This window comes from Petromyzon marinus, chromosome 75 (assembly GCF_048934315.1).
Source record: "Petromyzon marinus isolate PM22_M1 ecotype Great Lakes invasive population chromosome 75, UKy_Petmar_22M1.pri1.0, whole genome shotgun sequence".
In the NCBI taxonomy this organism is placed as follows: Eukaryota; Metazoa; Chordata; class Hyperoartia; order Petromyzontiformes; family Petromyzontidae; genus Petromyzon; species Petromyzon marinus.
The window spans coordinates 2,116,569-2,129,580 of NC_133741.1; the positions used below are offsets into that span (position 1 = coordinate 2,116,569).

Here is a 13,012-nt window from a genome sequence, read left to right on the forward strand (position 1 = left end):
CAGCAGGTCTAGATTGTCCATCAGTGGTTTGTGCAAATCCCAGGTCGAGACATTCCTCCATTGGTTTGACAGCGTTGCCATTGATTACGCAGGGTGCTTCTGAAGATCCGGAGCACAAGTTCTGGGCTTTGTTTTGTCTGACATGAACCATTTAGTCCCATTTTTTTCTCATGTTGTGGAAATGTTGGTGGACTGCTGTGAACGTTTCAGACTTCTAAACAAACAAGACTCCATCATCACCGTAGTCGAGGTCAGTGAAGTGGTGCCAGCCAATCCTGACTCCAAGGTCGCGGGTCATGTTGTCAAAGATCCTTTTGATCACCCAACAGAAGAGCACCAGTGCGAGGATGCATCCTTGACACATCCCAGATATGGCCTCGACACAAACCCTTGCGCTTGTGCCTGTATTCTGATCTTTTACAAGGTCCGGCAGGATGCCAGGAATCCCAATGCCTCTCAAGGCAGACCAGAGATCGGATCGATCCACAGAGTAAAAAGCCACCTTCAGATACATGTAAGCGACATGCAATGGGCGGTCAGTGCAGTTCTGCAAGTAGGTAGATTGCAAGCACAGCATCCATCGTAAAACAGTTAGCTATGAATCCTGATTGCTGTGGGCGCTGGTGTTTTGTCAGGACTGGTTGCAACCTGCCCAGAAGTACACATGTAAAAACCTTTCCTGCTACTGGAGTATCTACGTATGCATGTTAAACTTTTTTACCTGGAGCATGCCACTGAGAGATGAGACCTTCACATCAGCCCAGCTCCACCACGACATGGATATTGTGCTCATGACGAGCAGCAGCGTTTTTTATTGGCTGAAGAATGCTGTGTGGAAGCTTCCTGGCTTATTGCTGCATATGAAGTTTGTGGTCTTAGTGGCTCCATATAAACAATTTCTTCTCTATGCTTGTGAAAAGTAGACCTCTTTAAATTAAAATTTTCCCTGCCTATGAACTATCCTGAGTTTAACCAGACTATAATCTGTGAGGAGCTCACAGATCCTTGAAAGATCTGACCAAATCAATGGGCACCTCCAACAGGAGAACCTGCATTGGCTGAGTCATGTAGCCCACATGCATAGCTGCCACATACCCAAGCACGTTCCATTTTTCCAAATATAGGGAGCCTAAATAGGTATGGTACCAGCTAGAGACGAGGTAGGCTGATATTGTACAGAATGCTATGGAGCTGATTATATTTTCTGATGGTTGTTACCAACAGGGTCGAAATGTATACACAGTATGTTGAACTTCTTTCGCATTGTGCATCGCCAACCGTGCTAATCAGAGATGCGCAGGAAGGACAGAAAACTAAACACAAAAAACAGTTGTAAAGAAATTAGTTTTCAAATAACAATTAGTTTTCAATTTAAATGTAGTGGGAATATATGTATATTATTCCTTTCCCTTTGTACAGATACATAATTATACTGTCTCTCCAATCAGCAGACGCCTCTCTGGACATCCAGACCTTGATGAAGAGCTGATGTAAACCTCTGATAATAAGATGCAGAGCACCTTTCAACAGTTCTGGAGAAATACCATCTAGCCCAGCTGCTTTATCATTATGACTCTTCATGATCGCATGCTGAACTTCCTCTGATGTAGAAGGGTTTGTTGGTTTCACAGTCGGAGTCCGCATTGATTGCTGATGCAGTGTCTGGCAATGGGGGACAAGCATCTGCTGGTGGGTGATTAAATACTGGTGCATAATGCTCAGTCCATTGTATACGGAATTCCTCCACCGATGACCATGCAGAGCCTTACAATTTGGTGATAGGAGCCATGGCACTATGTTCACCCTCATGTCGTTGTGTAACAGTCCCGACTCAACTCCATCAGCCAGTGAGTTCAGATACTTCTCTTGGTCAGCTTTTGCTCGAGCTCTGAAAATGCCCTGAAGCCTGCGATGTTCCTTGGTGTTATCAGTCTGCCGTGCAGCTGCCTTCTGTTTCTAAACCTTTCAGGTGGAATCGGAGAACCAGGGTGTATAAGTAGGCTTTTGAGGGCCTACCATAGCTTTAGCAACCAATGTAATCGAGTCTCGTACATTGCACCAGGCAAGTTCGACATCAACGTCATTCGGTGAAACGGTGGAGGATGCCAAACGAGGCTTATCTGTCCTGAAGAATGTATCAGCAGTATCATGGCTGTCCTTGAGTCTCTGGACATCACTCTGCTTTATGGCTGAAGATTTTCTGGGTATTGATAGGTGGAGGGCAACTCGTATTACAGCTAGGCAGTGGTTGGTGTTAGCAGTTGCCTCCACTCCACAGCAAAACCAGGAACGACTCAAAGATTGTTCTGTCCTTGGTCAGGAAATTATCTATTTCTGTTTTATTGTGTGACCACCTTTTGAGATCTAAGTTTGGCTGTGGATGCTCAGTCTACGATACCATGAGTCGACAGCAGTGAAGTGCTCAGATGAGCAAAAGGTCAACATCAGACAGCGTTTTCATTGGGAATCCTGGAGCCAAAAGGCCCTATTACAGATTCTAAGCCACTCCGATATTTAAATATCCAAGGATCACGATTGTGTCATGCTTTGCAATATAAACTAGCAAACCACTTAATTGATCATAGAAGTGGCTTTTTCATCAGTTGTTGCATATGCAACAATGACCAACAGATGTCCATTTGGATGCTACATTCTGACCAGCAAAGTTTGTGGTGAGAAAGGTGTCCATGATACAAAGGATTTGTTGAGAGGCGGCTCGATGATGCGTGCGACCACCACAAACGTGATGTTCACTTCCAGAATGCAGGATATCTGTGCCATTGACGGTGGCTTGATCACTTTCTATGCGTCTGGCCTCAGTGATATCAGCAATTATGATGTTATATTTTTCCAGTTGGTGTACAATAGTGTACGATGGCCTCCTGGTATCCTGTCCCGTTCATGGTGAGACACCAATCCGGAATGTTTCTTGCAGGTCTGGCTTGAATTTATTTGGTATCCTTGCTGGCAAATATATTATGGCATAAACCTTATAGAAGCGGTCGGTGGCTTTCAGCTAGACCAGTCATTCGAACATTACTTGCTCGTTGTCTGCAATGGACTCGGTTTAAAGCAGGGGCTGAAACGCTGGTGCTGTAAGGTTGTCTTTACATTTTAAAGTTGTTAGGTTACCCACAATGCTCTGTCCTCAATTGGTAAGAGCGCAGTCAAGAGAGAACAGCTTTGCTGTTGATCCAGAGAGCAGCAACTTCTGCCTAAGATCAGAGGCACTGCTGCTGCCCCATGTCCACAGCCATTGAGGATGCAAGTACCCACTTCTGCCTGTTCTTCAGTTGCCGGACTTGTGGCAGAGCCCCGTCAACTGGGGTATTATCAGGGTTCCTAACAGGCCTTCACAGAATCGAAACATCACCGTACTTCACCCTGTTAGGCTGTCCCCTGGCAAGATGTTAACTACTTCGCCTGGTATGCAGGAGGTGTTGGATTCAATCCCGACAGTGATGCCGGCTGTATATTTGGAGTTTGCATGTTCTCCCCGTGGTCGAGTTGATTTTTTCCCTCCACATTCAGAATCAACGTGCATTTAAAGTGTGTGGCTGCTATAAATATCCCATGTGGTCATAAGCCACTTCGTTGAGCTATCATTTGCGTGGCCAGGTCACTTCTGAAAAAATATATATAGCTCCGTGGGGCCTGGTATATATATAAATATGTGTATTGTCAACGATTCAGAGACAGAGTTTCTAGGAGGCACTTTCGTTATTAGCAACTTCCATGGCCTCGCCTGCACACTCTCTGCAGTAGCTTAGCCTAGCCTGTATACAACACTAGCCATCTAACACTGACGGCGCTGACTGAGATCGCCAACTACTATCCTTTATAACGCAATAGCTAGCAGATACGTTTAGCGATGACGGCGACGAGATGACAGCAACGACGAGACGAGTCCATTCCCAGAACCGACAGTCCCGAGCCCCCACTCTCGGCTCATTTTATGCTACCAGCGAGGCCTGACTCAGCCCTGACCGCGCCTCTCTTCTCGAACCTGATAGCGGGTTCCAAGGGGCCTCCAGATGGGGTCCTCCGTGACCCTTGCCCTAGTTTCTCTGCTCTGCCAACACACCCGTGGTCATGCTCTCCGGCGTGTGTACTGTCTGTCCACCATAGCTGCCGCTGCTGTCCACCAGCCAGCGCTATTACACTACACATGCATTCCATTGCCAGGTTCGATGATGTGGACAGGACGATGCTACTTTTGGAGTCCAACATTGACAGCTAAGATACAGTTGTTGCCCTTCATCCTACTTCTGCATTCTCTGTTCGTTTCCTCCACGTCGCCAGCCACTCAACTCACAGCCTATTTCAGGTGCGAATGTCCTTGCTTAATATTTACAAAAGTATTCCACCATACCATGGTGTTGGATATTTCACTTATTTTTTGTGATGTGATTCTCGTGGTGCATCTGAATGTATTGGTATATGTAGTGGTGTTTCTTATTCAATTGGTGTTATGTATATGATTTTTGTTATCTAACTGGTGACATTAGTGCTCCCGATGCTGGTGCTGTGTATGCTGTTGATAACCGTGGTGTTTCTTGGTGATGTTGCTGTTGAATAAGCTATTGCATCGCGTAACTTGCCTCGGGTAAGGGTTTTGCGGGCTTGCAGTGGAGCCCACCGACGAAGACGAAATTTGGAGGGAACGGGCGTGGAAAGTCGAGGTCCCAGTTGTTCCGGATGAGCCAGAACTCGGCACCGCTCATCACCTCGCAAATTGTTGTACCTTCTCCTGTGAGGTCGGAGTTGGCAATGAAAGCGGGTTGCTTTTTAAACCATGCAATTCAAATTCAAGAAACAACCATTTCAGCACTTTCTCATAGGCAATTACATGCAAGTGTCACAATCTCATATTCGTAAAAACATATTTAACTAAAATAAATTCCGTAAAAATCTTAAATATTAACTCTTTCAGTATTTTGATCTTATATATTGATTTATAAGTGTTATTTTTCGACAAAAGTTTAAAAGTTGGTAACACAAACACTTACCGAGCAATTCAGCATATATTCTGTTTGAATTGTTTCCATCCATCAATATATGCATCAAGTCACTGAGAAAATACATCACAGTGTTTTGCACTCGTTGCCAGAAGTGCATATGGTCCGGGAGATTAGACACTGGCATGGGCACGTAGGATGGAGGCGCGGGCATCGCCCCACAGTAGCGCTCGATAATGTAGCTCGGAGTGAAGCGCAGGGAGTAGACGTAGGGAATGCCCAGCATTAACGCCAGTGCATCACCACAGAAGGCGATGGGGTCAGAGAGGAGAACGTCGAACTGGCTGTCCCGCAGACGAGAGATCAGGCCCTTGTCCCGTTTCAAAGCCATGCACGTGTCCTTGGTGTCTGTGTGAATGTGCGTGTGCAGATATGTAGCAGTTTGCGGACTTGCGCTACTCATCCGGTGGCCTGAGTTCGATTTCCGCTGGCGGCCAACAACAGTAACAATTATCTAAACCAGTCCTGGGCCTCCCCTAGGTCAACTCAGCCTAAAACTAGTACCTGGTGCAGTAGATAAACATCACCACTAGATAGACAAAGACGGCCGGGCGTGGTGTTGGCCACCTACCCTCAAGTGTGCTGTGGCAGCCTTTATAGGTGCTCGCTAGCAGTACTTGCCCCAACAGTCTATTAAGGCTACACGGGGAATCCTTGTCTTTTTTTGTCTTTGTGCAGATATACATACACCGTTTACGCTAAACAAGAGACGAAGAATTACTAACTCATTAACTTAATTTTTTTTATTGATTTTAAGAGACCCACATTTGCTATGTACTGTATTGGTATGGGTCTTTCTCAGGACTCTTCCTATTGTCACTAAAGCTGAATATTCTCCAAAACAAACGTTAAGAATCTTAGCACACAGATCACCACCACCATTTCACCAAAGTGTTGGCAATATTTGTTTATGAAATATACATTTTTTATTGTAAATTATAACACAATTATAACACTTATCAGTGACATTTTACAAAAAATAACAACCGAGTTTGGGTAATATAGCAGTGCTCCAATAATCTGTGTCAACATGGGGCAACTGCATTGTGAATCCTATAACTTACCATGCACCATGGAGGTGAGACTTACCAAAAATCCACCAAAAATATTTCGTGCCGATTTTGGGAAAATGTTTTATATGGGAAGAGCAGCAGATGAATAGCACCTTCATTGATCCGCGATGAATTCCCTGATTATAACAGATTATTTTTTTATCAGAACAAACTTGAGCCAATCCGCCACATGGGTCTACATTTGAAATATATGTATCAGTATAAAATCAACTAAAATGTGTGCAAATGACATAGGTGTATCTTTGTGCAGCCCCACATATCATCTTTGCTTGTCCTTCTGGAGCTCCGCTTGTCTCTCTAGATATATTTTCACATCTTTGTCAACATGCGTTAATTTTGTGGATCTGCAGCTCCATTTTTCTCCCTGCAGCTATTTGTCTATCCGAAGCTCTGTGTCTCACGAAAATTATGCCTCACAAAGCCTTGTGGAACCAGAGAGAAAGGCGCAAGTGTGTAAGTATTTATAAATAATTTTGCACCGTACATAGCCAACCGTGCTAATCGGAGTTGTGGGTTAAGGACAACAAACTAAATGTAAAAAGCGGTGGCTTTATAATATCGGAAGGAAGAGCGTTCCAGACGGCCGCAGAAGCGCATCTGACAGTGCGCAATGCGGTGACCGTCTTTATTCGATGTGAAGACTTCAGCAGGAAAACCTTGAAACAAAGAAAGACGAGTCCGATACTGCCTGTGTGCAAGCCGTCTCTGCACAGTACAGATGTAGAGGAACTCAACAGACGGTCCTCTTTGTGGTAATTTTAATCGCTATTTTAAACAGAACAAAAATAGTATTACTCAACCAGCTTAGGCCACTGAGTTATATAACTCTTTTTCAGAGAAGACCTGGCAAAAAAATAGGTAAATGAAATGAGTTATCATCAAGTGCAAATTTAGTGTATCCAAATACTCTTAAACGCATGTTGATTCTAAATTTGGAGATAAAAGCCAGATGACCCAGACAAAAATCCACGTGAACCACGGGGAGAGAGAGAGACATGCAAACTCCAAATATAAAGCAGGCATCATTCGGGTTGGAATCAAACCCATGACCTCCTGCACACCAGGCAAGGTACTTAACATCTTGCCACCATGGCGTCCCAATTCAACGGCACAGGGAGTCTCTGATTGGTCATTGGTGAGCCATATTTCATATATTCTAGCTGAACAATAAAAACCAATCAGAGTTAATTATTTGATATGGCGAGCTCTGCTGTGACTGGAAAGGGTATTTGAAAGGGAAACGCGGAATTTTTTTAATTAAGTTGCAAATGGCTGAGTGAACCTTCGAGATGAGGGATTGAGGGTATTCAATGGCAAAGTGCAGCTAACTTCGGACTGATGAAAAAAATGGCCTTACCCCTTCTGGCAAGAATACAGGAAGGTTTAAAGATGTTCAAACATCAAACAGACACTTATCACAAGGCATCAAGTTTGCATTAACCACACGTGCTTGTGATGAAACATGCAAACAAACATGCTTTGATAATGCATGCATTTTCCTTGAAACTTATTGGCCTATGGCAGGGAGAGGGATAGTCTCAGATGGACTAGACCTTGGTGATGGACCAAATGTCACGTGACTGGGGGGGAAGGAGCCAGAGCTGGATCGGTTGCGACTAAATATAGTTGGTCTCATCTCCCCACACAGTATTGTCACTGGAACTAAATTTCTCGATCGGGGATGGTCTCTCTCCTTTTCTGGAGTGACCCCTGATAAGAGGCCCTAGACAGGTGTGAGGATACTCACAAGCCGCCACCTCGGTGCTGTTCAGTTGTAGTTTGTCTCAGTGGATGAGAAAGTCTCCTCATTGAGACTTCGGGTCTCAGAAAGGAAAACCATGACTGTTGTCTGTGCTTATGTACCAAACAGCAGTTTAGGGTATTCGGCCTTTTTGGGGATGGTGGGTGCAGTGCTCAACAAAGTGCTGCCTAACGACTCCATAATATTACATGGAGATACCTGGAGTGGCGTGATTTGGAGGAATGGCCCCTCTGATCTAAACCCCAATGGTGAGATCTTATTAGAATTCTGCACTATTCCCGGAATGTCAATAACAAACACCATGTGTGAACACAAGGATGCTCATAAGTATACTTGGTGCCAGAGTACCTTGGGCTGAAGATCAATGATTGACTTTATAGCTGTATTATCGGACTTAAGGCCGTATGTTCTGGACACTCGAGTGAAGAGAGGGGCAGAGCTGTCAATTGATGACCACCTAGTGGTAAGTTTGATCCGACACTTGGGGCACCAACCAGATAGATGTGGAAAGCCCAAACGAAAAATGCGGTTTTTCGGAACGTCTGGTGGAAGACCCAGTGCAGAAAGATTTCAACTCCCACCTCCGCAGAAAATTCTCCTGCACTCCAGGGCAGGTCGTGGACATTGAGTCTGAGTGGATGATGTTCAGGACGTCGAGTGTGGATGCAGCTGCGAAAAACTGTGGCCTGAAGGCAGTTGGTTTCTGTCATGGTGGCAATCTTAGGACCCGCTGGTGGACACTAGTGGTGAGGGAAGCTGTCTAGTTGAAGAAGGAGGCTTTCTGAACCATGCTCGGAAAAAAAGTTTCCCAACTCGATGAAGAGGTAACGGCTTGCCAAGAGGGCAGCAGCTGCAGCAGTCGCTGAAGCCAAAGCCCGGGCAGAGGAGGAGTTTGGAGAGGCCATGGAGAGGGACTACCGGGCAGCCTCAAATATGTTATGGCAAACCATCCGACACCTTAGGTGGGGTCGACGGGACGTGGCCCAGGCTCTTTTCCGTAAGGGTGGTGTAACATTGACCTCAACTCAGGAGATAGTGGAGAGGTGGAAGTAATACTTTTAGGAGCTCCTCAACTCGGGGAACATGTCCTCCTTTTATGAGGCAGCCAAATCATATCACAGTTGCTGAAGTCGCTGTGGCGGTCGAGGGCCTTTATAGCGGCAAAGCTGTTGGAGTGGACGAGATTTGCCCAGAGTTGATGGAAGCACTGGACAGTGTCAGAGTATCGTGATTAACACGCCTCTTCAATGTTGTATGGAAGGAGGGTACAGTACCTCTGGACTGGCAAACTGAGGCCGTGGTTCCCAATCAAAAAGGGGACCAGAGGATGTACTCCAACTACAGAGTAATCACACTTCCCAGCATCCCAAGTAAAGCTTATGCCAGAGTGCTGGAGAGGAGGCTACGCCCGGTGGTCAAACCGCAGATTCAGAAGGACCAATATGGATTCCGTCATGATCATGGAATAATGGACCAGCTCTTTTCCCTCCCACAGATATTTGAGGGATCATGGGAGTGTTTCTCCAGTTTACGCCTGCTATGTAGACTTGGAGAAAGCATATGACTGTGTTCCCCACAATGTCTTGTGGGAGTATGCTGTACCGATGCCGCTTTTGTGTGCTATCCGATCCGTCTATTCCCAGAGTGAGAGCTGTGTCCGTATTCCTGGTGTTAACTCAAAGTCGTTGACTGTTGGTCTTGGACTCCGCCAAGGGTGCGTCTTGTCTCCATGCCTGTTTGATAGTTTCATGGACATGATTTCAAGGTGCAACCGAGGTATGGAGAGCATCCAGTTCGGTGGCATGGAGGTGGCGTTGCTGCTTTTTGCAGATGACTTTTTCCTCTTTGCCTCGTCAATCTGTGATCTCCAGCATGCACTTGAACGGTTTGATGCCGAGTGTGAAGCGGCTGGGATGAGGATCAGCACCTCCAAAACTGAGGTCATGGTTCACTCGCAGGAGATGGTGGATTGTTCTCTCCAGTTGAGGGGGGAACAGCTGCCCTTAGTGGAGGAGTTTAACTTCCTCGAGGTCTCTTTCGCGAGTGATGATAAGTGGGAGCGGGAGATTGGCTGGCAGATCGGTGCGGTATCCACAGTATTGTGGGCACTGAATCGCTCTGTGGTAGTGAAGTGGAAGCTGAGTTCTCGAACGAAGCTATCGGTTTACAGGTTGAACTACCTTTCCACCCTCACCTATGGTCATGAGCTTTGGGTAACGACCGAAAAGATGAGATTGCGGGTACATGGGGCCGAAATTAGGTTTCTCCGCAGGGTTGCCAGGCTCATTCTCTGTGAACGAGTAAGGAGCTCGGTAATCCAGGTGAGCCTTAGAGTCAAGCTGCTGCTCCTCCGTATCAAGAGGAGCCAGTTGAGGTGGCACCTTATAAGGATGTCCCCCGATAGAGTCCCCCTGGAACTCTACCAGGCAGCACGTCCCACTGGGCGAAGATCCCGCGGCCGGTCCAGGACATGGAAATATGTCACTCGGCTGGCCTGGGAATGCCTGGGAATTTCTCAGGAAGAGCTAGAGTCTGTCGCCAGAAAAATGGAGAACTGGACTGCCCTGTTCAACATGTTGCCGCCTTGACCCTCACCAGAACAAGTGTATTGAGAAACGAACAAATAAACTGTTTGGCCTACACCAGAGACAACCTTTATGGCCTTGTCTCACTACCAGTGTTCGACCAGAGAAAGACAAAATGTAAACATCACGAAGACAATGCAAATATAAAAACATTAATCGCTCGGGTTGAGCAGTTACATTTGCGTAGAGCTGTAATACAACAAAAACAATATAATACTCGCTGGCACAGTATACTGTAGATTCATCTTCTTTGGTTCTTTCGGTAAAGTCACGTAGAATGAGAATAAAATAATACATTGATAAAATAAAATAACACAATAATATTCTCACGACGTTTCGGCCACAACACAAGCGGCCTTCATCAGGTGAAGGGACGAGACTATCTTGTAGGACAGCGCTGGAGTGAAAGAGCCACGTTCAGATCACGACCTTTAAGCTGTGTGAGAGGAAACAAAGCGCCTTGACAAAGGAATTAGCATATAATTTAGCATTGAAATGGCTGAGTGATTAGCTTGTGACTGGTCACAAGCTAATCAAATTCCTTTGTCAAGGTGCTTTGTTTCCTCTCACACAGCTTAAAGGTCGTGATGTGAACGTGGCTCTTTCACTCCAGCGCTGTCCTACCAGACAGTCTCGTCCCTTCACCTGATGAAGGCCGCTTGTGTTGTGGCCGAAACGTCGTGAGAATATTATTGTGTTATTTTATTTTATCAATTTATTATTTTATTCTCATTCTACGTGACTTTACCGAAAGAACCAAAGAAGATGAATCATTGCAGTCACGAAAGCTTTAAATCGAAATACTGTAGATTCACAGAGAATAGAGCCACTCCAATGATTTGCATTTTTGGGCATAGATTATTCGAGTTCTGCTGTAGCTATTTTACACGTGACATTGATTGTGAGGAAATGACGCAAAGCTGTACACCAGGAGGCATGGCTAGAAGAAAGAATTGACCATAAATTCCAGAAAAGCACCGTGCTTGAAAAAATATATATGGAAACTCAGTGATGCTTTCCTAAATATATGGCGTTATATTTTTATCATGACTTACTTTTTTTAAATTCCATCATTATCGCAGAATGCCGCTTGTAGATCTCCCAGTATGAGTAAGTGGAGAACTCAAAAATCCAAAACCGAAAGAACTCGTTCATAATGAGCTCCTGCCCTTCCTTTGTGTAGTTGACTTTGAGGAGCTCGTGCTGCACGTGACCCAAGTCCTCGGTTTTCATGAACATCGCCCCAGTGGGGACAATCACGGTGACTTGGTGTCCACGCTCAATGAGTCTGGCACAAAGAAAGTCAATTATGTTATTTAAACAAAACAAAGACGTGGTAAGGTAGCTTGTATAGCTTGGAGATTACAATGCCAAGCTGGCAATACTGAGAACTGGATTCTAATCCAGACAGCCTCCTGTGATTAAACCAGATTCTCAAGTTATAGTGAGTTGATGGTCTCAGTTGCGGTCATTAATCACGAAAAAAATCACAGTTAAACTTGTCTAAATTCTAGCTCTGACAATTCAGTGCTATGAGAACATTATACGGAAGCGTGTGTGGGAAACGACTGTCCTCCGTGATGTGTACAAAAAGTAACTTTAAGGCAGTGGTTCTTCACCTGGGGTGCACGCAGCCCCTAGGGGTTTAAGACATGCCCGATTGTTGTAGAAGGTAAATCATCGAAACACAAATTAGGCACAGGTACGTAAGTACAACTACTTTGTTTCATCAAATCTATGTATTAACATAATATTTTTTTAACTAATGAGATGATCATATGACAGCACTATACCCATCCGCACTGATTCTGAGATTATTTTGATAATTTTTGCTGCTATACATTTCCATTTGATAAGCCACTTGAGTAATCATTTGTGGCCAGGGTGCTTCTGAAAAATAAGTTAATACCTCAGTGGGCCTTACCTGGTAGGATATAAAGTTTAGTTTTGTATATTTTAAACTTATTTGTTTACCTTCCCTATACTTTGTCCTCAAAGCGTGTTTATGCATTATTTGTTATAACGTTCTGACCCGCCCCGACTGGACATTTGTGAATTAGAGCTTGATAGCTCATCGGATTCTTCCTGCAGTTTAAATAAATATTCTGATTCTGAAACAAACACCTAGAACCCGCACAGCATAGGGAGTCACCATCCATCAGTGGAGTGACACATATCTGTAAATCATTTATATATTAAATAATGGACTATGGCCGTATACACACGCGTTCCTCACTGCCGCCTCATGTTCCATGCATGCTATTATCCACTCGGGAAATTTCAAGAAAATTATTGTCGGCAACCATCACTGGCAATGCATTAAGCATGAGCGATGGAGTGGAATGACACGCTACTTTCTAGTCAATTAAAGCTAGCATGCTGAACAATGATTGGTCTACAGACTATAAATTAACCTGATGATTAGGGATGGATCAGACCTAGTCCTAGACACTAATCATTATATGCTGTAGTCCATTATTACGAGTCAATTAACCGTGAAATGAGGACCCCTGGGGGTAGGTGGCCATTTCTACGGTGGTACGTACCGTAAGGTGATTTATAAATGCGTGAAAT

At 44.9% G+C, this 13,012-nt stretch overlaps 1 protein-coding gene across 1 annotated transcript in view; it reads right to left on the reverse strand.

Annotated features, from left to right (window-relative positions):
* Positions 1 to 13,012, reverse strand: part of LOC116957477 (UDP-glucuronosyltransferase 2A2-like) — a 30,646-nt gene that overhangs the window by 16,358 nt on the left and 1,276 nt on the right. The window contains exons 2-6 of the mRNA XM_076056446.1: positions 11,494 to 11,726; positions 10,034 to 10,272; positions 5,010 to 5,445; positions 4,821 to 4,834; positions 4,602 to 4,784 (exon numbers count right to left, since the gene is read on the reverse strand). Coding sequence (XP_075912561.1) covers positions 4,602 to 4,784; positions 4,821 to 4,834; positions 5,010 to 5,445; positions 10,034 to 10,272; positions 11,494 to 11,726 — 1,105 coding nt within the window. The remainder of the gene's footprint in view (positions 1 to 4,601; positions 4,785 to 4,820; positions 4,835 to 5,009; positions 5,446 to 10,033; positions 10,273 to 11,493; positions 11,727 to 13,012) is intronic.